The sequence below is a fragment of the Struthio camelus genome, chromosome 3 (assembly GCF_040807025.1).
Source record: "Struthio camelus isolate bStrCam1 chromosome 3, bStrCam1.hap1, whole genome shotgun sequence".
In the NCBI taxonomy this organism is placed as follows: domain Eukaryota; kingdom Metazoa; phylum Chordata; class Aves; order Struthioniformes; family Struthionidae; genus Struthio; species Struthio camelus.
Window position 1 is genome coordinate 101,883,238 of NC_090944.1, and position 26,887 is coordinate 101,910,124.

Genomic DNA, 26,887 nt, shown 5'->3' on the forward strand with positions numbered 1-26,887 from the left:
AACTGCTAGACCCCAATAGCCGTTTGCTTTGTCTTCACTCAGCATTACTTGGTTGCCACTGTTTAGGCATACTTGCCACAGGTATTCAGTTTCAGTTTCACCTGGTTTTCTATTGTATCTCTCTTGCAAATTTGCCAATTGTAACGGATCCCAGGAGATGATTCACATAGTATATCTTGGAGCACCACCTTGAGGTGCCTCGGTTCTTGCTGTTGTAACAATGGGTCTAACTTCATATTTGGGGGATTTAAGGGGAGCAAAGGATCATCTCCTCCTGGCTCATTATTATCAGGGTCACCCCATATGTCTCCATCCCAATCTTCAGGGGATACTACTGGTTTCCTAATCTGTACGATGTCAGGGGGTGGGGAGCCTGCATAAGCATCATCTCAACCTTTTCTCCTAACTTTTGTCTTTCCTTCTTTTCCTCCTGTAATTGTTTCTGCAGCTGTTCAAGTTGCAGAGACAGTAACAACTCATTTGCCTTTCTGCCTTCTACTTCTTTCTCTGGGTCCTGCTCCTTTCTATTTCTGTTCTTCCTTTCTTGATATACAGCCTCTAAACAGGTACCTATCATCTTGCAGATAACTCCTTTCCCTTTTTTGTCCTTTGTGTGGCCCCTAGTTACTTTTAGGTGTTCCTCAGCAGCTTCCCAATTATGCCAACTGTCACGAGCGCATTCTTCTGAGAAGTTGGGACTCTGGTTCACTTCATGCCTCCATAAATCATCAGTAATACTACTTGCCACCCTGCTCGCTGCGCCAAATTGTCACAGATGGAGTGAGGAGGAGTGATGCAGTTCACTGGTTAGAGAGAAGCAGCAATATGTTTTAGTGAGGTAAGATAATGATTTAAGAGAGTACAATCATAAGAGAGACAGTGATTTAACAAGGGTCGAATGGCAAGCTTCACCCAGGTTATTGACTGTGTGGAGGACAGGGTCAGGTGAAAGTGCCAAGGAGACCCTCCTGTTGAGTTACAAGGTTCAGAAAGGATCCAGGGGATCCAGTCCTAGTCCCAGACTTGGTCAACAGTTTATGTCTAAGGATTATATGCGCAATCAAGCGGAGGTGTAACCTAGCAAAGTTTGCAAAGCAGACGTCAAGGAGTCCCAGACTTAGTCAACAGCTTGTGTCTAAGGATTATGCGCGCAGTCAATCAGAGAGGTAACTTAACAAAGTTACAAAGTTTTAGCATGCTATCAGTGTCACTTACTGAGGATCTGTCGCTGGTAAGGAATCTCTTGACCTCGAGGAGTAACCTTGAGAGGTGTCCCTGCTCAAGAGGAGGTTCTGCAGGACAGCCCACTGCTGCACAGGAGAGCTCAACGGGCTCTGGGACCTCCCCCCCCCTGCTATTTATGGGGGTAAGATGATTGACTCATAGTCATATCTGCATACTAGATGGATTTTAGTTGGTGCATGCTCAGTTAGCCCCTGTCCAGGTGCTGTTTATGCGGAGGTCAGGCTGAGGGGGAGGAAGAGCACTGTCTCAAGGGGATGTTTACGAAGAAGTCAGGGTGAGGGCTTGGGGGAAGGAGCGCACCATCGCATAAGCAGGCTAATAGTATGTGTGAATTACAATTCTGAATTGCACTGAAACCTCTTAGAAATTAGATTTCTGTGCATTACTGGGATCAGTGTTTAACCAGTGGTCAAAGCTAGGGTGGATGAGTTCTTATCTCCTGGAGTCTTATGATGCAGTCAGAATTTGGAGGGTTTCTTTGCTTGTTTGTTTTTAAGGCAATATTTGTCAAAATTTCTGTGTAGTCCTGTTTGATATATAAAACTGCAAAATGTAGCATAATTTAATCCGAGTCTGCAGACGGGTTGAAACAATTATAGAGGTCTTATACTATTTCATTAATTTTGTGGCCAGCTGTGTTGCAGCCTGTAGTCATTATGTAGGTTGCTGGAATTTTTGAATTTCCTTAATTCAGCCAAACCAATAAAGATCTTTTTAGTAGAGTATGTAAGAAGGAAAGTCACATATGGCAGCATTGAAATCATGTCATATAGATGCTTTACTTACTGTATGCATGCTGAAGATAAATATATTTAATTATTTAGATTTTGAAATACTACTGTGTCTCTGAAGGAAGACAGCTGGTGCCATAATAATCATTCATGTATCATAGGATACCGCAATGCATGAAGAAGGGAGTACAGGAACACAGACAAGGGAATGGTAAGGAAAGAATAATTTAAGATGAATGTTAGAGGAAAGAAGTATCTATATGAAAAGAGAGAACAGAAAGGGAAAGTAAGTTATTAAAGGGCTTTGAGCATGCAAATCAAGATTCATGAATTTAGGTTAGAAATAGATGGAAACTTAAGAAGCATTGGAGGTTGTTATTTGAAGCTAGGGTCTCAAAATAATCCCATGTGAGACTTCTGTTTCATAGCCATTGAAGAAGGCAAAGAAAATGGAGTTTCACAGAGGAATGGCTCTGTACTGGGGATAGAGGGCTTTTTCCCCCTCCCCCCCATAATTTTGCAACTTCTTCCTAAACTCATAAAGAATATTAGCAATAAATTGCCCGTGCTTCGGTTCAGAATTGCCTAAATCCATATCTTAGCCATTTAATTTTAACCACTAAAATTAAATCTGAAAGAAGTAGTTTATGTGTTTTAATATAAGGTTGAAAATAATTTATCTAAAGCAAAGAGATAGTGTTTAATTGACTCATTTCTTGAAAAAGTCCATAATACCAATAAAAATAGTTTAATGAAGTCTAAAAATTATGATGATTAATTGTTTCATTTACTGCTACTAAAATAATAGCTTAGTAACAGTAGAAGTGGAGAGCTGTCAACGACAGTATCAGGGTTTAGGATAAATGCCCCTTCCTCAAAATTAAGAATTAGTTCCTGACCTCATCTGCAGCAGGAGTAGATGGACCTCTGTCCTGCATCTAGTTTTTGGCCAATTTCTTGTATGCAATCTGCTAGGAAAACAGAGCTCCTTAAATCTGGCATTAGCTGGCTTGTGTGATACGAGAGAGTTCTTGAATGCAATTTTGAAATATTGAAAGCCCCTCCAGCAATGCTCCGAGACAAAATGTGAATAGTAAAGAAATATCTGATATCTTAAGGTTCTTGTACTTCTGTTTAGAGTGTATTAGTGTCATTTAGTCTCAGAGTGATTTCTGATGTGATACTGCAGACAGCAGCATAGCGATTTGGCATTAATATTAAAACACAAGTTGTTTTAGCTTTCTTCAGCCTGTCAGGAAATAGGTGCCTTAAATTTCCTGATACTGTGTTAGGAGAACTAAATGTTATGTCTTTCTCTGGTAATTAAATGTGTAGAAGCTAGTAATCAAAGCCTGATTATCTTGGTATCTCTGCTGAGAAAAATAATGGAAACATTGATAGAGAATTGAACTGATAACTAAATTGTCTTCCTTCAGTCCTTAATACCAGTCAATGTTACTTTGATAGAGACAGTTTTATGAAACTTTATTTTTACCTTTTGAGGACCCTAATCTGACCATCTGAACTCCTTCCTCCTAAATTTCTGGCTTCTGTAGTCACCGGTCCTTTTCGTCACCTTGAATTCTAACTGAAAAAAACAGAGCTTTTTAATACTGTCTCACAAGATTAACTTTGGCAAAATGGAAACACATCCCCTTCCCCAAATTACTTTTGAAGAAATGTATTTTCCACACCCTACCTCCCCCAGAGTTTTGGAGGAATTTTGGGAATTAGTCATGGTGAAGTGCTGGGTCAGTATCACCACCCTTTATCTCCTTCGACTAGCTCTTACAGCATGCACATGTTGGCATAAATATCTTTCTGATAGTATAGCTGTCTCCCCTTTTGGGAGGAGAGAAGCATCCAGGAATAATATATTCACCAAATACCAATAAGAAGTTTGCAGGGATATAAGTTGTGATGATTAATTGTTTCATTTTTCAGATAAAAATAAAGGCAGGCTTTCTACAGTTTAAGTTATTTCTTTGCCTGATGGGCAGTAACAACAAATGAAGAATCCAAAAAGACTTGTTTTTGAGAGATGAAGGAATGAAGACTTTTTGGATCGGATCAGTTCACTGTTGCTTAGTTACAGATAGTGGGATGACATTGAAAATGCAAAACTTGCAATTGGGTAGAGTAGCATGGAGGAGTAGAAATATAGGTTTTATTGTTTGGAAGGAAATCTCTGAACAAGTTTATTAAATGAATTAGTAAGAGAGCTCTTTCCTTGTTTTAACAAGTTTTTCCCCTAGTTTGAGGGTTTTCTTTGTAGATGATTAAAATATCTCAGTCTAAGGTTGATGTGAAAAGCAATGCCAGAGTTTGGTCTGCAGAATCCTAAAAACAAAAATATTGATTCCCTAGATGGTATGATAAAATGTTGTTTTTACATTGTAATCACCTGTTCAGTCCTATTGGGGGGCAATACACACGTGCATTTTGGTTTCCCAATTCATAGAGCTTTATTGGGGGGGGGGGGGAGGGAAGACACCTCAAAACAAAAATAATACAACATGTAATATGAGGACAGCTGTTTAATTTTCCAAGGAAATACAAGCTGAACTGTTTCATTAAAGCACGTGTTAACATATAATAAATCATTGTTTTGCAATTTATGTACAGTAACACAAAATTTCCAAAACATAACTACAGTCAATTCAGACTTTCTATCTAATTTTTGAAGCGCCTACATTTATATGCTTTGAACTTTAACATGTTTGTACAACGTAGTGATGAAATAGTCTGAGTTAGTACTGAAGCTACATATTGCTACAAAATATTAGGAGTCAGTAATGAGGATAACCTCATTACTATAAGGGATTACTAGCTAATATAGCTGAATTTTATGTTAAATCTAGTGCTCTGATTTTGCCAATAATAATGATATTTCTTTGGATTTTTCAATATAAAGACTTTTTTTGTTGAAATACGGCTGTAGAAAGAGAACAGGGGAACTTTTAGATATTTGTTGAGTGAGAGCGCTAGCTGCTAGATTTGTCATTTTCTATTTTTAAAACAAAGATTTTTTTAAAAATTATTCTAAGCATTTTCTTGAACAAATGAAAAACGCAATAATGTTTCAGTATTTTCATTAGCATTTATTTGAATTAGATTTTATTTGAAATTTTTGGAAAGATTTTAATCTCATCTATGAGCATAACCATTAACGTACTTTGAAACTAATTTTTTACTGCTAATATCAGCTAATACACTTCAGTTGCATATTTTGATATCAACAGAGCTAACTGTAGGTTTATTCAGATTCTTAAATATTTACATTTTTAGGCAGTTTAAGGAAATGGGTGATATTTGTGTAGTAGCTGATCATTGCCCAAGGTTTACGTTAAGCTGTTTTTGAATAGAATTTGAATGCTGTTTAGAACTGCACAAAACCATGACATGAAGTAGGAGAAAGTATAAATTTACCAAAACAAGTTTAAGACTGTATTATAAAGCAAGGAAACGCTCTTCTGCATCTATCTTACAGTGAAATACTTTAACAAAAAAAAAAAAAAAGAGTATGCTTTATTTAGCAGTTCTAAAGACCACAGTAAGGAACGGTAGTGATTTGTATTAGAGAAAGAGTCTAAATTTCTTATACAATTACTGTATTATTTGACTTTGGTTATAAAGGAAAAAAATGCTTGATTTTATTAGTAGTAGTGTTTCTAAGAGAACTTTGCTATCTTGGGCATGGCATAGATGCCAGTTGAAAAATTCTTCATTAAGAGTTCTCAGTTTTATTTTTCAGAAAACTTGTAGGTATCAGTCAAGTCACGTGGTATTGTTATTTTTGTGAACTGAAACAGAGATCCTGTTGCAGCTACTCCTACAAAAATCAGGTCTCTTCAGAAGTCATTTATGCTTATTTACGATTTTATTATCTTTCTAGATTACTTTGTGCAGGAAGCAATTGCTTTTAAGACATTTTATGCTCTTTTTGTGGCACCGGACCCTATTGTCATTGCATCATCCTTTGGGTCTGCAAGCTATCACTGCATTATACATACCAGTCACTGATGTATATCCTGTATTTGTTGTTACAGTAGTCTAGGGGATCTTAGTAGCAGCTAGACCAGCACTATCCTTTCCTAATTTTATGGCAGGCATCTGAATCATAACAGGGAGTACTGAATTTTTAAGTTCTCTTTTCAGCTACATTTCCTTATTTGGTGAGTACCCAGACAGGACTGGGTTGGACGTTTTGCTCTGCTGTCAACTGTAGAGGTGAGCTCTGAGTCGCTGATCACCTTTGCATCTGTCCCACTTCGTAAGAGGGGAGCAGACCTTTTCGAAACATTTAGTTCTCCTTAACTCAGCCAGATCTTTTCTGCATTGTTGCTGTTCATAATGCATCATAATTCTTTCTTGTTTGTCTGTCATTTTTTCTTAGGTCTTCCTACCTTTGAAGACCTTAATCTTACAATGCATCTCTTTGGGTATTTGGACTAGGATTCACCACTTCATTTCTCGCAACCTTGTTTAGAGGCCAGTCACAATTTTTAGGAGATGTAACCTTTTCTCTCTTCCCCTTGTACAAGTCGCCTCTCTTAAGCAACTTTTGCTGATACAGAGGTCTCCCTTGTATTTGTTTTAGAGTGTTTAGGTCCTTCTCCTCCACCCATCTCATCCTCAAGAATTGATATCAAAGAGAAAGTGGATGTGGATCCCAGTTTTTGTTAAAGGAAAGTTCAACTGGATCTGGTAAGACAAAATATAAATCCAAGCACCTGTCTCTTCCTGAGATTTCTGTTCAGCGCTTGTCTTCAGAGTAACCTGGATAGCAGGACAAGAGGCTTAACAAAAATGTGTTAAGATAAACTGCAGAAGCTTTGCCATGTCTTCTGTTGTTTCATTAAAATGCTAAAACTTTTCCTTCTGCTTTCTAGCTGCCGTGGCCACCTTCTTCAGGTTGTTCCTCCTGTACTTTTGCTCCAGCAGACCTCTTTACTATCTCAAGTCCATCTGACCGTCCAGTACCATGCTTTTCTAACACTTTGGGCTGAGTAGGAGACGCTTCCTATTCAAGAGCCTATTCAAGCCTGTGAGGCTCTTCCTTACTGAAGAGACAGGTTTTCCATCAGAGGAAGGCCTTGCATTGATGCTCATTGAACCCATCCTATGGCAAGCTCTGGCTTGCAATAATTGTTATTACACACTCACCAGAGTTCGTGAAAAGACTAAATGGAATGCTGTACAATTTTATAAGTAAGTTTCATAATATTTAGAAATAGATGTTTAAGCATTTTAATGTATTTTAGACAAAGAAGAATCCTCAAAAGTTAGGAAACAGCAAATGTTTTTCCCAGGAGAACTTCATTTTTCTTAATGCAGGTCTGCTAAATGAGGAAATAATATTCAATCTTGTTGTAGAAGCTACTGTAGTGAATATCCACAAAGAATAAAAATAAAGATAGGGCACGTATGAAGTTGATGGACGACTCATATTCCATGTCTATCTTCATGTTGGTCTTCCGGGAGATGCAGTGAACCTCTAGATCCAGAATTGGAACGCTCCCTTTCTTCATTCCCTTGTTACAGTTACTTCAGCAATTTCTATGTTACTTCAGCAATTTCTCAGTTCTTCCTTTGCATCCTGCCTCACAAGCGTTCTTTTGGCAAACAATCACATTTTTCCTCAAGTCGGCAAACACACACAAGATTATTTTTTGTCTGTTTTTAAAAAAGGCCATCTTAGTAGAACTTGAACGGAATCTCTTTAGACAAGAAAAAGATTTCTGGAGCTGGGTGACTAGCTTTGGAGTATAGAAGACTTCTAACAATGACGGGACATGGGAGAACCTTTTTGGATTGAATGTCGTATGTTCTTCTATGGAAGAAGCGGTAGGACAATGTAAATATAGGGGTCACTGCTTGCATCTTGTGTAGGACCAGTATTTTGTACTTGCATTGTACAAGTTAAAAATTATATCCATACTCTTTTCCACCAACTCTAAGGAAATATTGAATTGCAAAATCTGTCAAGACAAGAGTGCCTAAACAAAGAAGCACATTTCTCTTTAAGCAGAGAATAGAGAAGCATTAGTCATAGTTACACAAGCAGCTTCTTTATATGAGTTTTTTTGAAAAAAGTATATATAGTACTTTATCTGACCCTATGCTACAATAATAGTGTGTTTACTCCTTTGCTATTAAACTTTAGAAGGAATTTTAACTCAGAGAACTTAAAGTGGCTCTTAATTTTATCTAATTTTAGATGCTACTTAGATGCCCTACTAGTATGTTATACTTGGAAGTAGAGTAAGATTCTATAGTGTGTATAGAATTCGATTTTGCTTGCGTTCTTGATAAACAAGCTGGCGTTTGAAGTCTTCCAGTTGTAATACACAAGCTGCTAGGCTACATCTTTCTTTTTATGAATCTCTGTTTTCACTTCATAGACTAAGAATTAGTTTCTAACTGGATCACATTAGATATTGTCTTCCCCTCCCCCTTCCAGCTTCCTGCTCTATTTTACTCTGTTACTTCTACTTTTTCAACTACTACCTTGTTTGGAAATTGAGTAGATGATTAAGTCCAAGTTACTTTCTGAAATTAACAGGCAAATTTGTATTTTTATCACAGTGATCAATAATATCTTTGAAAATGGCCCTTTAGACTCTCAACTGTAGACGTGTTGAGAGAGACCCATTTAGATTATAAATAGTTATCCCCTGGATGTTTGCAGTTGAGAAGGGATATAGGCATGAGAATTTCCCAGTAGTTTTCAATATTAGTCAGAGCAGGTAATAATATCAACATAACTGTGGATTAAAAGACTTTGAAGTTCTATTTTCTCTGCAAATAGCAGGGAACTTAGTGTGGGGACTTCAACAGCCACAAACCACTGCTTGCTTTTTCCCTTCTCAAATTATTTAATATTTAAGAAAAGGAACTGAAGGTTGTGGGCCTTTTCTAAACAATAAATGCTCCACCACTCTTCCTTGAAATTTTATTGGTGAAACTTCAGGAAACTTGTTTCTAAAAATGGGTTACAGCTCTTGCAAACATGGCTCCTGCTACATGGAAAGATCTGATATTAAGTGAATGGAGTTGTTTGGTTTTTAGAAACGCTGGGATTCTGGGGCATTCAGAATTTAAATGATCATCTAATGGTTTACCATGTTTTTGGGAAGAGAATCATATTTGTCCCTTCTGGAAAGTTTAGTTTCTGGCCTCTCTAATGTAAAAAAATTATAGTAAAACTAGAAGAATTAAAGAAAATGACAACAGATGTGATCACAACATGGACCAGTTTCCAAACTAGGAAGGATAGACTGACTATGACTCTAAACTTGTAAAGAGTTGCCTTTCTGGGATATGAGAAAGATGCTTAATACTGTGAATAACATAGAGAAGCTAAATGCAGAATAATTACTTGCTTTTCCTTTCAAAGAGGAGCCTGTGGACATCAAATTAAATCATCAGATAAGTTCAAAAATAACTTTTTTGATTGTTTTGATTTGTATCTTGAATCCCTGATGGGTTAATTTTGTGAGATATGTCATTCAAGAGATTTTGTGGTAGATGACCCTTTGGTCTGACCTTTTATGGTTATTCCTTTGTATGTCAATTTGAAGAAAAATATTTAAAAATTAAGAGAATACCTTTTAAATGATTTTTTTCTACTTTGACTTAAGTTCAATTTGCTACTTTGACTTAAATATTAGAATATTTATTATTAGAGTATTATTATATTATTATAATATTATATTATTTACTATAAGAATAATTATAATCTCTTATAAGCAGCATAGGTCAAACAGAAGAAATCATCTCAGAACAGCAGTATACTCAGGAATGTGGAATAAATTAGCCGATTAAACTATTTTCAAATGAGAAAAAAGTGACCAGGAGGAGTAGACTTATGTTTCCTATTATTTTAGGTTTAAAAAAAAAAAAAACAGTGTATGTTAATAAAGCATTTCTATTTTGGTAAAGCAACACATACTTGGTATTAGTATCCTCCTTTAATTCATCTAATTCCAGACTCTCATAATTCATATCAGTGTTATATGAAAGATGAACAAAATTTTCAAGTATTGACCTGAAACATAATGGGGGGAGGAGGGAAGCCCAAGGTGAATTTAAAAATAGCTCTCTAGTTCACTCAGAAAAATTACCTGACAGTATCTTTTGTGATATTGTTTTGGATTGCTCAGCTTAAAATCTTGATAGCTTAGTTCCGGGGAGATCTGTTACACAAAAGAATAAACTTATATGCTATTTAAATTTCACGAGCAATGAGTTAACATCTTACAATACAAGCTAAAGTATTTGAAATTGGCCAAGAATTCATTCCTAGCCAAGAGAAGGCGCATCTTGCCTTGGTAAAAACGTTATTTCTTCTTTCCCTGCCATTTATGTTTACTTTTCCAGTTATCCCTTCTTAATAATGTGCTGGCCATCTATTTCCATCAGCAAGCTTGCAAAAAGGAAGAAGGTTCTGAATGTCATTTGATAACCGGTTTCTGTGTTTTCCTGAAGGACTGAAATGACAGGAATATTGAAGTTAGTGCAGTGAATTACTTATAAAGCTATTGTTTGTAAGTGGCTTTTGATTTGCAGTCTGTAGGAATTCTGTTTTGTTTTTATGAGGATCAGATATCATAATTGTTCATTAAATGCAATAAAATAAGAAAAGAAATAGAAACTTGTACTGTCTATCATTGGTTAACTATCGTTGGTATGACTTCTTATCCAATATTCTGTATTTCGTTTTGAAATTTGGTTTTGGTTATCTCATAATATTGTCGAAGGTGAGGCTGATAAATCTACTAAAGAAAGACTGATATAGACTGATATACACAGTGGAAAAAATGAAGGCATCTTAAACAGAGAAAGCATAACTTGTTAAGGCAAAATATGAAATATGAGAAAAATAGACTGGTTTATATTACAGTTTTATTCATATACTGATGAATTCAAAAGGAGTCGCACATGTACCATTGTACTTGAAAAGTCAGTGCAATTGGCCAGTGGTTTTGTGCCTGCTGGTTCCACGGCATGACTTCTTTGTGACTATTCTCTTTTCCATTCTTGTCACGCAGATAAAACAGAGCATACCTAACCTTATTCAGAGGATTAAATCGAATCTTTTAGTGAGACGAACTGTTGGGATTCCAGTAAACCTTGGAAAGATGATGATTTCCTTGGTGTGAATGCTGATTTTACTGCCTTGCCCCCTGCTTGCATCTGTTTGCTATTTCCTAATGCTAATAATTTGCAAAACATACACAAAAACAGTTCCTGTATGCAGTATCCTTAATTAAAAGCTAGATAGTCATCTTCTGGAATATTTAAATGTTCCCTGTGTATAGCAATTAGTGTATTCATGGAAAAAATAGCTATTGTATTGGGTATCTGTTTGTAATAACATTTGTATTTATGTCTATATCCAAACTTTCAGAAAGGAATTTGTATTTGGTACACATTAGCTTTGATTTCTAGATAGGCAAACCACCCGGAGACACAGAATTAGAAGAACTTTGAGTCAGTTCAGATAGAAGTTAGACAAAGTTTTGAGCTTTTGGTAAAGGTCTGGTAATAAGTGTTATCTGCAGTTTTAGCAGTTCATCTGCCATCTCTTTATATAGTATTATTATTGATTTTCAAAATGAAATAAAAGCTTTCGGAGAAAATAATATTAATTACTGATCTAGTTAATCATACTTGCGAAACTTACAGTGACCCTGAACTTTTGGAACGTTTCAATCTCTACTTCTGAAGATTTAGAAAAATTGTAGCTGAACCTGTTGGATGGAGGTCTCAGAACGACATTCTCTGCCGCTGTAGAATTACTGTTTTTACCTAGGACTGGAGTTACTTTTTCCAAGACTGGCATTTGGTTGATTCTGTAGGCTGTAATTTGACCAGTTTTAGGAACTCACCATCTTGCCTACTTTAACTCATGTTGTAGCTTCAAGCGTGGACAGTAACATGGAAATAATCCTTTGCTGACTTCATGAGATTGTCATGGTAATATTTCTTTGTGCTGCAGCCTAATAGCCTATGCTTATACCCTGTGCTTCATGACAGAAGAGTCTTGCTTTTAATCTCTTCTCCTTTCTAGTAGCTTATCAAGCTTGGATAATGCTGAGAATTCTCTTGAATGTGCCTGATTTTATAGTATCCTTAAGTATTCATATTGTTGACAGTTCTCTGGAATTTTTTCTATTATGTTTAGCTAATGCTAGTGCAGCCGATATTAACACAAAGTGTATTAGATACCTTTCCTGCAAGGAGAAAAGAAGGACCATGATAAAATCTCCACAGGAATTTGATGCATATTTCAGGAATGCTTTTCTGCAGCCTCAGTGCTTCAGATTTCATTTTGTTTTATCCTCCAAATAAATATTCCCCACCTCATCCTTCTCGTTCACTGGTACTAAATCTTTTTTCCAAGATGACTGTTCTTGTTCTCCTAGCCAGTGTGCCTTTTGCCTGGAGTTATCTTTTGATCCTACCATCAGAACATCTTTTCTGAGACTATTAAGCCCTTCTCTCTTTTCATCCGTTTAATAACAGAAGTAAATGAACAAAGAAGATTAGATTTTAAATACTATCATTTACAAATATTCCATTTAATTTTTTCTTCTTCCTTTTCCTTTTTGCACTTTCGTTGACATAAAGTAAAAAGGAAAATGATGATAGAAATACAAAAAAGAAGACGCAAGCATAAAAGAAAGAAGTGATGATATTATCTTGAAATTGAAGGAAATTTAAATGAAAAAAGGCCATTTGTATTAGTGAAGCAGTTACCCTCATGAATATGTAAAGCATTAACCTTTTCATATGGTTAATGAACGTGGTTGGATTTCAAAAGTAGTCTTTTTGGTCTTGTGTATTCTCAAGGAGCTCTTCCCCAGTTGTGGAATTTTTAGGACTATTATTTCTACTGCTAACCTGAAAAACTGGAGTCAGGTTGATTATTTGCAAAATTTCTGTCACCCTTCAGTGAAAATGCCTTCTTAGCTGAGAAGCTTCGTCTCTTCCTCACCATTCTGCCAGCTTTTCAGGTCTACTCCATGATGTCTCTTGATTGTTTAATTCTCTCTCTCTCTCTCTCTCTCTCCTTTTTTTCCCCCTTCTTCTTTCGAGCCCTGTTATTTGGGGATGCTGTTCTCTTGTGGGACCATTCTCATTTGTTTAAAGGCTATGTCCTTCCTTCCATACTCAATTTCCATAATGGTATATGGCAGTGTTCTCGGCAGCGTGTTTGCTTAGAGCCTTTGCTCTTAAGGTTGGGCGGGGGGGGGAAGATGTTGAGTGCCAACTTCTTGGAACCTCAAATATTGAACTCTTCTTAATTTTGAAACCTTTCAATTCCACTGTGTTATTTGAAGTTTTAGCAGTGTAGCTATAGCCTGTGTAAAGAGATGAGGCAATGTGTGAAGTCCTCCTTTTCTCTTGGAAGCTTTCCTTGTAGTAACTTAGGCTGTGTCCATTTTCGTTAGATAAGATATGGTTATACAGAGAGCAACTTAGAGGCTGCACTGTGCCTACAGGTCAATAGCCTGAACTGCTAAATTTTGTAGGAATTATGTAGAATTGGAGCATGATCACTATGAACAGGCTTATCACAACCTAGTCTACTCAACTTCTCCGAACCTATTACCACGATACCAAGGCAAAGACATCCTCCTGCACATGGATAGCTGCATGTGACAGAGCACAGAGATGGAATACCTCTTCCCTTCCACCCTTCTTCTTTAAAAGGTGCTTCAGAAAAATCTAGTAGTACAAAACTGATTTTACTCTCTTGTTAAGAATTCAGTCTCTTATTCAGCATTTGCAGATGTTGTTATCTTGGCAATGCTACAGCTGTGCTCTGCTACCAGATTTCCTTGCGTTTCTTCCTGAAAGACTTCTGTCTCCAAAACAATGTTTTCCATGCTAATAGCCTGGAATATGGTCAAAGATTCTTTTCAGCAGAGCTAGCTGAAAACTATGCAGACTATTTAAAAGTCCATCTAAATCTTTCTCCTGTGCACGGATTTTTTTGGATTATATATAGACATTCTCCTATGCTTGGATTTTTTTTTTTAATTCCAATGAGAAGTCAATTAAAAAAATTTTAACAGGTTGGGGTTTTGTTTGCTTACAACTGTTACAGGGTTTTTTGTTACTGAATGATTATGCTAGTCTTTGATTTCTCTGAATGGGAGGGATCCTCCTCTGCAGAAAGGAACATTGGCTCCCACCGGTCTTTTAAACATCTTTTTCAGTCCTTGTTCTGTGAGATGGTCCCATCTTAAGTTATTGAGTCTTCTGGCGATTTTTTGTGTGTGTTGAGGTTTTTTTGGTTAGTTATTTTTAACTCGGATCTTTATGAAAAAGAATATGATCTAAAGAATAGAGAAGATGTAGGCACATGTGAAAAAGCTTATTGTAATTTCAGCTCTTGAGACATGGAAATCGATGTGCACAACTATATTTTCATGACATCTACCTTTTTATTTTTGAGAGCATTTGTGTGAATTTTCATGAATTTGGACTTTTTGGACTAATCTCTGAGATTTTTTTTTTGTGGTGAACATAGGCTAGCTGAGGTGAAACTTAGTATTTTTATTGAGGCTTTTAAAATCACTCTCAGAGTGTGTGCGTATGTATACATAAATGTTTTTAAAGGGATTTTTTTTCTTTAGGAAAATGTGAGCACTTACTTCTATTTTTTATTGTTCTCATGAGGGAAAAGCAGTTTCTGAACCAATGTCTGCTGGATGGGTTAAAGTACAAAAACTTCTTGAATCTGCTAATCGTTCTTTTCCACTGATCTCTAGAGGTCATTTTTCTTCTCTAAGTATCTTTATTATTGGGGCAGTAAAAGGTGAGATAGCATACATAACTTTGTAAAATTACTTTCATGTCTTTTCTATGCACTGTTGGCCTTTTCCTTTCTTTCAGAACACTTTTTTTGGCCAAAAGGTGTTACACGTAGCCTTCATCTGCTGGTCATCTGGATATATTCTTCAGTATTCTGTACTGTTTGTTAGGAGGTGGGCGAGGGGTGATGTTTTCGTTTTTTGTTTTGGACGATGAGATAAAAAGGGGAAAAAACAAAATAGGGATACGTGTTTTCTTGTTATTTTCTTTCGAGAACCCTCTCTTTCAGTTGTACCTCCTACACCCCTCTTCTTTCTTTCTACTCCGTGCTTCTCCCCTAGCCCTCCAGCCAAACAGGGAAGGCACTGACTGAATCATCTTCAAGGGAAGCCGCTATCACAAATCCTTTGGGGGCTTTTTGATCCCTTGTAGTAGGAACCATACTACCGTTGTTCCTTCCGCCTCTCCCTTTTTTCCCACTTTTTTCTGTATTTACAAATAAGAAATTGCCATGAAACCTGACTGTCAAAAGCAAAGATATGATGAATAAAACTCTTGTTTTCTAGACTCCCAGTTTTTTTGTTGTTTAAGTTCATTATCCTTGACTATTATGGTAAACACAATACTATCAAACAGAAACCATGAAATACCTGTTTTGTAACTGTTGCTATACTTTATTGTATACATGCTCATAGGGTTAGATTGCTTCACTTTGGCACAGTTTTATGTGTGAAATGTGATATAATCTGGTTTTTCAAGGATTAATTTACCCCTTGATGATAATAGTCTATTATAATGCAGTATTTTAAAAATCCTTTTCAGGTATTATAAGAAAGGTCCTGTGAGATTACTTTTCTTTGCACATATCTCTTTGTCTCTTCTTGCTATTTGCCTTTTGAGTGGTATTTTATAAGGGAGAATATAACAGCATTCACTAATGCTAATAAGATTAATGGGAGAGATGCTCAAAACCTATCTGTTGGGAGCAGGCTCTTCCTCTTTCATTGCACCCTGGTCCGAGATGAAATTGTTGTTGGGGAATTAAGGAAGCATACATGGTAGAGGAGAACCAAGCTTCTTGCTCTTCAAGAATAAAGAATAAATAAACCAGATGAGTGCTGGATGATGCTTCTTGCTAATGGCTGGTTTCACCTGGAGGTTATTTGGAATACTTAGTTATTAACAAGTAGACTTCCTATTTTCATTTACTTCAACTCATAATTACAGGATCATGTTTAGTTCCTTTTTTTCTTTTGAAGTTCATATGCATTTGTCGGATGCCAAATTAATCTAAATCTATTTTTTTTTAAATAAATAAATCTGTAATCTGTTTAAAACTGAACTGAAAAACTTTGAGTGCTGTTCCCTCATGTTTTTCAGCTGTGATATTTGCACGTTTGTCCTTGTTCATTTTGTCCTATACTTTTTATTGAATCATGACTGCTTACTGCTATAGTATGTCACCTCTTTGTGGCAAGAACTCTGTTAAATGTAAATTTATGCAAGTTTGAAGTGCTGGACTTGCAAACAATACTGTTAATATGCTAGTACTTGCTGGATGTCACAGAGGAGCTTGGTTTGAAATTCCATGAAGCAAAGAATCTGGAAACAGCCATATGACTACTGCTTATCTGCATTTTTATGTCTTCTGCTTCTCTAGGCTGTTTTCTTAGATAGATAAATAAGTATTGCCCTTCACTTTAATGAAACGTTCTTTACCTATTAGAATGATCCAGTTTCTAAAACTAAGCTTAGTATTTTGTATATACCTAGCCTTCTCCATTATTTGACGTCTTGTGTAATTGGTTGCCCTGCTCTAAACTAGAGGTGGCAGCCTCAAAAAGCAAAAGAGACCATGCCATTTGTTGACTTGCTACAGATGTAATGATTCTGCATAAAATATTTAAGGTGTGAATTACTTATCTTCCTTTCTCTTTGATTATTCTTTGTATAAAACAGGAGACTGTTTCCTAATGAGGACACTGTTCCTTCTGATGAATAGTTTTGGATATTACTATTAGTATTTTACTGGTTTAGATCTTTCATAGACAGAATTGAAGGAGAAATCTACTTTAGAAAATCTAGAGAATAAAATTATTTTCAATTTGAAACAATAGTTTTCTAAATTTGTGCATACAGTACTAGACAAGTGCTGATGTTGCACAGTACCATTATCTCGCCTGCTGGATCATAAAACCATAGCAAAAGAACTCAGGTAGTTGACTTTTCAACATAAGTTTTTCAACTTGGTCATTGGGTTAATGGAAGATGATTCTAAAATATGAATAAACTAAATAACTGGAACTTCAGCTATAGCTTGCCATTTTCTCCTTGCTTATTCTTTCCATTCCTGCGTGACTTCATTTATTTATGGGGTTTTCCCTTTTCTTTGGTTTCAGATGCGAGTGTCTCTCTGGTTTATGTGGTTTCCCCGTGTGCGAGGCAGGCTCCGTTCCCCAGATAGTCTCACGTGGAGATGGAACACCTGGCAAGTGCTGTGATGTCTTTGAATGTGTCAATGGTATGTTAAGTTCTCTTTTGCACCTGCAGAAGAGTATTTTATTTGTCCGTGGGAGAAGTTGGATATTTGGTTATTTTTAACATGTCAAGATTTAAAGGAAATAATTTACTTGAAGTTTGTTCAGCAAGAAGGAACTGGAAGTTGTATTGAAGGTATTTAAGTGGGAAAATGTGTCATTTAAAAGCGATGTCTAGTTTTTTTTAAACTTCTGAAGCATTTTTCCTTATAGCTTCAGGGATTTGTAGCTTTAGCAAAAGACGCCTTATCGCCCTGAGTTGTTCGGGTTCTCCTTTGCCAGTGGCAAGCACTATAGTGTTCATTAAAATTCACTACAGTGAATTTTTTTTGCTAAGCACTGAAACTGCTATTTGCAAGATTCTAAACAAAAGCATACTGTTTAGACAATTGGGTTCACTTTAAGAAACGCTTGCAAATTATTTTTTAGCATGAATTTAAAACCTTTGAAAATTGTAAGCGAGTGCAAGAGCAGACTGAGTCTCATTCTTTGCTTCTAGATGGAAATATTTTGAAAAAGCTCTGTTTAAAAGCCTTAAATCTGTTACATAGGTGAGTGTATCTCAGGACTGCTCTATGCTATTTGCATGGTGTATTGGAAGGGCACTTAAATGTTTGACTAATGATAGATGGAAGAGGAAAATTATGCTTGAACATATGTATGCTCAGATAATTTCTGAGAACAAAAAATTGCACATTTGTGCTTCCACAAACACGTAATCTTGTTCAGTTGTGCATTTATATTCTTGAAATAGCTTTTACTTTTGTATTTTTTTACTACATATCCACATGCATATATATAGACATCTCCCCAGGAGAACGGTTTTGATATTTACAGGCAATAATATTGCAAATGCTGATTTTAAAATAAATACAAATATTCAAATGCGTATTTAAAAATCATACTTGGCACATATATAGTACCTACTTTGCTCTAGTAGTGGTAGGGGAGATTAAAAAATTAACTTCTTTCATATGAATAACAGAATTTGCATCAAAAAGAATCACAGGTCGTTTAGGTTTTCACAGCAATTCTTTCAATATTTGGGGTAAGATTGTAGATACTGTAGAACTAAATGCAGTTTGCCTAATTTACTGGTATACTGCCTGTTACAGTAAAATAATATTCATCTTACTTCATTTTGTGTTCCTGACGTTCTGTTAGAACCCTGTGATTTGTGAAGCTTTAAGCATTTGATTTGTGTGATAGACTTCAACATAATGTTTGGTTCAGGATTTACTTTGATTCTTTGAATAGAAAATGCTAAGAAAACTTCCAATATGATGTCCTTGTTCATCTGTAAGTCCAGTCTGTGAGGTACAAACAGCCTTCTTCTCCTGTTTCTCTTTGGTCTGTAAATTATTTGTGGGTACGGCTCTTGAAGCTGTTGCAGTCTGAATCATGCAGTGCTCAGAAATGTGTTAGAGCTTCTTTCAGTTGCCCACTTCCTTTCATTGTTTGTCATTTTTACATCTCATTTCCCAAAAGAAATTGTACTCATTTTGCATAGTTAACAGTGAGTTTTGGACTGTCTTAGCTCTATTGCTTTGGCATCATTGCCTTATTGTTTACTGTGACTCACTCCAAAGATTCAATGTGGTATGAGGTCAGGGTTTCTTCTTATCTCTCAGCCTTTTCCATTCCTAATCTTCACCTTGGTGTAGGCTATGAAGACACACTCAATTGGAAGGAAAAAGATGAGTTTTTGAAGGGAGTTTGCTGCCAGAGAGGGGAACAGAAAGGCCAAATGGAAGGAAAGATAAGATTTGTAGGCTGAGATAATCTTTTGTCTTGTTTATGTCCTTAAAACATCAGTATTAAAATACTAGAAGTACTGTAACGTGAAATACAGGAAGATATGAAAAATATTAAAAAATTCTTCCTCTTTTAAAAAATGAAAACTTTTTTTTCTGAGAAACTAGATGGGAAAAATTAGATACATAGATATAATCTGTTGGGTTTTTTTAGGGACATTTGTCTCAATACCACAGTCTAATTTAAAAAAAACACCACCAACAACAACAGCAACAACAAAAACCTGTACAATGTCAATTGGATATGCTTTAAATCTATTTAGAACTTAGATATTTCAAGATGCAGTTGCTAATGATAGTTCAGAATGGGAAAAGGAAAAGAAGTTAAATATTTTTATCAACGACCTGGGAGCAACTATGGAATATCTGCTCATGAGGCTTCTGCATGTGACACTTGGATTGTGAGGCAGATAGTTAGTAAGGAGGACAGGACAGTCAGAACTTAACCTGTATTGCTTTACAGTTTGGGTTTTTTCAAGTGCTGTTTAGTGTAGTCAAGTGCAAGTCATATATCAAATAATTCAAGCCACACTTGTAACATATAGTCAGTGATGTCCTGTGAAAGTAATTCTGACAAGAACTTACTAGATAAAATGTCTGGTGCAACAATAAACTGTTAACCAAAAAAAAATCCCTACCGTTACTTTTGTCAGTTCAAAAGGCTCTCTCTTTGTGAAACTAATAGTTAAATATCCAGTTCTGGTTTTTAGAAGGGCCTTGAAAACACAGGCAAATACAGAAGAGGCATATAGCATATCTCAATGACAGATGGACAAAATATCTTACAGTGATAGGCTTCAATCAATATCTTCACTTCAGTAAAAAGAAATTGCCATTGAGATAATGAAAGCCAAAACAGTAAAATATAGGGCACGATGTTTTCAAGAGTGGGGACGGTTAACTATTGGCCTGAACTGTCAGGAAGGTGTGGAATTCCTTATCTTGATGTTATAAAATTCAGATCAGATGCCTTTTTAAGGGATGTATTTTAATCAAATGCAAGTTATTAGGTTTATATGTAAGTGGGGAAATTGTATGTTCAGTGTTACCATCTAGTCAAACTAGTTTCTTCTGGATTTGACAATCTCTGAAGACAGTCGAGAGGACACGTACACACTGACATCACTGCAGTTTTCCTGATATTGTCACATCTATTTAATGATAGAAAGTGGAGGAAAGAAAAAGTTGTCAGGATCAATACTGATAATCTGAGTTGCCTTGAAATCAAAGGAATGTGCGAAGAGTAAGTGTGCTTAGACTGCAGAAATCAGGTTTGTGTATTGCGAGGAGGAGGGGATTAGGTAGCCCTAAGGATGGTGCACAGTGTAAAAGGAGGCCCGCCTTCTGTAATAGTCATTGCAAGAATATGCTAATGTGACAGAGCGGCAAAGTTGCGTTTTCGCAGAGAATCTGGGGAGGCTTCCTTTAATGAGGAGGAGAGAGGTGTGTTGCTGCAGAACAGCAGTTGTGGCCAGCTGAGGAGGTAGGTAGCGTGCAAGAACAGCAAAGTAAGTGTAACATGAAAGATAAGTTGTGAAAACTGTTCACAGCGTGTTCTCTTTTTTTGGTGGGCAGAGCAGTCTGTTTCACAAACTTTTTTTTTTCTGGATTTAACATAAAACCGTTTTAGAAGCTCCTAACACATTTGTAGACCTTTGTATGTAGGTCTTTGTAACCAATAAACATTTTAAATGTCTCAAACTTGCATTTGGTTGGTCTATCTTAGAAAAGTATATTCATGTGTGGGGAAAGAATCTTCTACAATCCTCATTCCTTCCAGATACTGAAGTTTCTCTAGTTATTCCTGTTTGACTATAAATACAGTAATAAGTCAGTAAGTTAATTCATTATTTTCGTGCTTCAGATTCACGCTGGGTGATTCCTTATTTCTCCCATCATGTGTAATCTGCTGTTTCTCATAATTTGTTAAATAGTAAACTATGTAAATGTTATTAATCACTGAAATACTATTTCCTTCTGCTTGTGACCAGTCCTCATTTTTCAATTTAATGATTTACTTGGAGTTTTTTATTAATTATTGTTTCTTACTATGTTGTTTCTACTGTGCCTGTAGCTGTTCCGTGTTTGCATAGGCTGAGCTTCTTTTCTGGACCTATGTTAGAGGAAATCATTTAGAAAGTGCTGAGAACCACTTTCTCATGGGTGTCAAGAAAAAATATATTTGTATCACAAACAGATGGTGTTACTAGTGGTTCTGTGTGGGGTTTTAATCATCATGAATATATGCAGAGGTCAGAGTATTTTGTGCAGAACTATTGAACTGAATGGGGAAATATGTGTTTCTTAAAACATAGCACCATTGTGCGCAAAATAATTCACCATTAAAATTAAGGAATAAGTATTACTGTCATTCAGATGCTACTCGTCTCCCCCAGGTCAGTCAATTTAAAAGGTGAAACTGAAAGGCATGTGTTGGTTTCTTTCATTTTGAAAGAAGGTATCTACATAAATAAAGCTATTCTATGTTGCTTAAATGGTGGCAGGAATCAAGCCAAACCTCACTTCTTGACGCAGTGCCAGATCATGACATGTTCCTCTGCCATGATTTATCCATTATGAATGTTTGGGCCATCCCAAAGTATACGCTGGTCTTTGACTGTCAAAATTATAGCTGACACAGTGATGACAGCAGCACCTTTTTTCTTGCTCTTTTCTTGCTCTTTTCTTTGTCAAAAGCAACATTTTTACACTGTTCAGGGCTTTGTAAATTAAAATCTTGCAACTCTCTAGAGTTGGTGGTGAACACTAATATACAAAGCAATAGAGTGATATGATGTTATCGATTTTCTTTGCTTAGACGACGGGGGTTGCATGTTACTTCTAATCTTATTTTCTTCGTAGCCTTCGGAGCAAACCCCAGGTAATGGATGCAACAGGATTTTAGCATGATGGAGAAAAAATATGAGTTGCTAAATTTAAATCTCTAGCTGACATAAAATGGTATAAATAGAGCTATATCTGCTATAACTATATACAGTTACATCTTGCTGCATGGAAATCTGGAGATTAGTATAGCAGTGTTTAGTAGTTAACAGTTTCCAGGGAATAGCTACCTACATACTCACATGTGCTCATTTCTGAACAGTATGAGATAGATATAGAGAAAATTAAGACAACCTATGAAATCTATAGAAAGTAACTTCATCTTAATATAAGAAACTGAAAATGTGATTTTTGCCTGTTGTGTCGTTCCAGCATTGGAACACAGCGCAAGTTTCAGTGAAATTAAGACTGTATATTGCTTTGTTTAAGCATAGATTATTCTGCTTGTTGTGATATTTTCCTACTTATACTGATCTGAAATCTTTCCTTCTAGAGGGTACTAGATAGCATGTGGTTTAAATTTGAGGAAAACGGAGCAAGAGATTCCCAAGATGCAATTCTCTGTAAAATCCTGCACTTCACAGAAATGAATGCAGGATTTTTTCTGATCCACTCTAAACTTATTAGTCACTGTGATTTTTCTCTACTAATCCTGGTCTGTGCTGCCTCTTCTAATTGGAGAGGTCGTAAAGAAAAAAAAAAAAAAGATTCAGCATTAAATTAAGAGCTCTCAGAGCATCGGCAGCTGAGTCCAAAGAGACTGAAAGGTGCATATGCAAGAAGACTGGAACTGCTGGGAAACAAGAGAGTATCGCAAATGCCTGATCTCTGATTGGGTATTGACGCATCAGTCTCTGAATCTAAGCCGCACTAAAGTGCGTACTGACTTAGAGCTCTGCCTTAGAAATTTGAGAGCAGTTGTTCAGCATGTTACAGCTGCCCACATCTGTCAACCACGGCTTCTGCTTCTGAGTGAGATTCCTTGAGTATAACTGCTACTTTAAAGGGGTCTCCAGTTGCCTTGTGAAAGATGGTAAATTACATGTGTTTTGTTTGGGTATGAGAGTGGTCCTAGTTACTGCTTCGATGTGATCCAAGGTCTAGTGGACCAGACTTCTTTCTGCCACGACCACGTGTGAGCAGTAATTGGAGAATCCTGCCTTGCCAGTAGTGGCTTTGGAGCCCCGCTTCAAACCCCTTCCCAGAAGGTGTGGGCTTTGGTTGCCCTGTCCATTGAGACTGGGAGTAGCTGATGTCTGCCCTAAAGGAACAGGCATTGATAGGAGGGAGCAAGGATGAGAACTTCTGCTGGGACCAAAGCTCTCACCTTTTCTATAGTGCTGTTTCAGGCAGTACTCTTGATCACGTGGTATTATGGAAGTAATCTCCTCTATCATCAAGCTCTTTCACCTTATGTGACTAATAATCTGTGCTTTATAATTACCTCTATAATTTTTTAATTCATCTGAGAAGATACCACTGATGTAAATGAGCCATTTCTCTTTTCTCTGCGCCTCCTGGTTTTCTTCAGACTTGCTTCTCTATACAGTTGTACAGCATGAGGGGAGATTAAATTCCTCTTTAATCACATATCTTGTCGTCTGTTGATGCAATTACTCCTCACAGCAGTTGCTATTCCATCTTCCTATTCCCTTTATATGTTATTAAGTTACGATATGGGAAAGGATAGAATTAAATACTCAGTGAGTTTTGAATAACATAAGGACAAAATCTAAATCACTTTAGTCATTCATATCAGTTAATGAAAATGAGAGGCTAGGTAAATTCTGTGGAATTGATGGTATGTTGTGTACAAAGAATATTAGACGGTGGGTGGTGCAGATCTTTGTAGTTGTAACATTACTACTTCACTGAAACAAAAGTGTTACTTTAATTTTATCAAACTGAATTTTCTTGATAAGCTAATATCTTCAGTAATATCATGACTGTTAAGAATTTGTAGATGCTTAAACAAGGCTGCCAACACTTGGGAGGACGAGGTTAGAATTCAGTATTTTTCTTGAAGAACTGAAAAAATGGCCAGACCTATGCAAGAATCCTACTGCTGAGCATCATCATTTAGCTATAGTGCCAAACCACAGCCTTATGCTAAGTTTTGGGGTTTTCTTTCTCTGCAATTTTTAATTTCTCTCAGGCAGTGGAGGCTTATCACAGATGGAGTGAGGATAAATGATGGGTTGTGTCAGTACTTCTGGTGGTACTGAGATTTTCTCAGATGGCAATGTCCTGGTAAGGTGATCACAGCATGTATTTTCTCTCTCTGTTAAACTGGCAGAGACTATTGGGATTTAAGTGTATTTCTCTGTTATGTAGGACATGGCTTACTTTCAAGAATTGCTTGGCAATTTGATCTAGAAAATCCGTGGCTATCTGTGATTCTAGAGCGTTACCAAGGTGCCTGTAGAAGACCCAGGCTCTTCCTTGGGCGTTCTAGTTGATTTTTTTTGTGGTGCAGGGCTTAACTTACTGCAGGATGTTAAAAAGCAGTCCTACCGTATTTCAAGAAGTATGTGTGGACGAACAGGTGAGAGCCTAGGAGAAAGTAACAGAAACAAACAGACATTTAAAAGCATGACCTGAATAAGAAAAATAAACAGTGAGAGAAATGTGTGCATTTCATCTGTAAAAGAAGATGGAGGCAGGCATACGCAGAGTCCTCTTAGCAACAGCTCACACATTGAAATAAGGTAATAAGCTATTTTACATGTACCCTGAAGGTAGGAAAAGTTAATGAAACTTGAGAAGCAGTGGCCTTGATTGCTTGCTCTTTCTTTCTAGCCTGAACTACCCTTGCTACGATTTGAGTTCAGTTAAAACAGTTAAACTGTGGAATTATTTAATAGACAGGCTGCGGTTTCTACCTTATAGTTGGTTTTAAAGAAAACGTTAAGCCAGGGATACTTTAGATAGAGCTTAATTCTGTTTGGGTGTCTTTTAGCCCTCTTTTCTATGATTCATCCTCCACCCTTTCTTTCTCCAAAAGGAGCTCCTTAAGCTCTTGTCTACTGTGCATAAAACGAGGCACACACATCAGCCTGCAAAGCAGCTGGCTGTCTTCTGAAGTTCTCTAAAGCTTACTGGACTGGGATCTGCTGGTGAGACGGCCGGAGAAAATACTTAGTTTAAGAATTGCATGGAAGGTAGGCACTGTATGGCAATGTAGGCGTTGTGGCATCTGCACACAAAGGGGTTTCTAAAGTGGTGATGCAGACTTTCTCTACTAGCAACCTTACTATGTAAATGTAGTGATTTCCATGTTGTTTTAAAAGTGAATTGCTGAATTTGACTTTTTCTGCTACTGCAGTTTTTCCTCAGTGTCCTCTGCCCTCTACAGACTGCAGGTGCTACAAAACAGTGTTTCTTCCATTAATGATTGTGCGAGTAGAAAACATGTATAAGTAATTGCATTGACCACTACAAATAATAATTACAAATTTTAGTTTGGCTCTCTCTTTCTAGATTACCTTTTTAAGAACATGCAGGACCAAAGGACTTTTACAATGGTTCTGCAATTGTTTGTACTACTTAAAGTAGTATTTTTCCTACACTCTGAAGAGCAAAGAACCCAAAGATTTTTATTTTCCACATAGCTTCTTTTGAGATATTTGCAAGCAAGCAAAAGCATATAGTGTGTTATTCTTTAACGCTGTTAATGGCTAATTCCCATAAAACATATTTTTTATACATATATATTTTTAATCTCCTTATTAGCATAGTTTTTGGGAAAGAGAAAGCTTTTGTGCATTTTGTTTATACTGACTCAGGATTTAAATTTATCAGTTTCCTTCCCTTTCATTTAATGGAAAGTCCACAGTACTTGCACTAGTTCCTTCCTGGAGCCTGATACATATCCTTCTGTATGCTGAAGGAATTTCCAAAGCGCTGGAGTCATGTGCTTTTTAGTCCTTTAAACAACAGAAAACTTTTGAATCTCACTTCCCCTTTGCACAGGCAAGAATCTCTCTGATACTACAGGAGAGAATGACAAAACTTGCCTACAAACAGATGCTGAAGCATCTCATGTGCTTGGAATAACTGTGTGCAGAATTACTGTCTAGCAAGGAATGGACTGCAAAACTTAAATGCGTTTCTGAGCTCTTTCGTGACTTCAATCAAAGAAAAACGCCAGCAATGGCAAACACCAAAAATTTTGATACCAAAAATTTTATTTTGGAATAAGTCGGCCAATAGAACTATGTGTGATTAGGATTAAAAGTACAAGGTAAAATACGTTAGAAGACTGATTTGATAAAGCAGATTGTATCCATTTTCAGTTCAGCTTGAAGATAAAGATCTTTAAAAATTAGCACGGTTTATGTCTTTGAAGTGTGCGGCTGTGTGGTTCAGTGCGACGCTGACTTTAGGGCTCTTGCTCCCAGAACAAAAAAAGCTGTGGCTGTATGAGGCAATATGCAGAGCTAAATTTGTGCCAAAATTCTTTCTCATTTAACTCCGGGGCAGGAACTTTTATGCCAAATCAAGTACAGTGTCTCTTAGTAATGCTTAACTTTGTATGGGATCAGAGGTCTGATATCATCTGTCCTACCGCAGCTAGTATAAAGCCAGCATAAACTCGATATTGTTCTGGGTACTGTCCACTCTGTTCGGGCTCCTTTCACAGATATTCCCTTGTCCGTCTGGGCTTGGTCTGGACCAACCTTGTTTTGCTGGGTTATGTGGTAGTTGGCAGACATTAATTCAACGTTCATGAATCCATGGCCTGAGTGTCTGTCCCTTGCCTACTGTTTCATGATGGTAGTTTGCATCAGAAAAAGGATTTGGTGTTTAGGAAGTTTTAAGTGCTTTGTGCTATAAAGTTCAGTCAGTTTAAACTGCTTTGTCACACAGCAAAGCTTGGATACTTGAA

The 26,887-nt window shown here is 36.7% G+C and overlaps 1 protein-coding gene across 4 annotated transcripts in view; it reads left to right on the forward strand.

The window, feature by feature from the left end:
- The window catches only part of CRIM1 (cysteine rich transmembrane BMP regulator 1), a 222,526-nt gene that overhangs the window by 108,017 nt on the left and 87,622 nt on the right, over positions 1-26,887 (forward strand). For all 4 annotated transcript variants that reach the window (XM_068939360.1, XM_068939363.1, XM_068939361.1 and 1 more), the window contains one exon: positions 17,204-17,325. In XM_068939360.1, the coding sequence (XP_068795461.1) occupies positions 17,204-17,325 (122 nt within the window). The remainder of the gene's footprint in view (positions 1-17,203; positions 17,326-26,887) is intronic.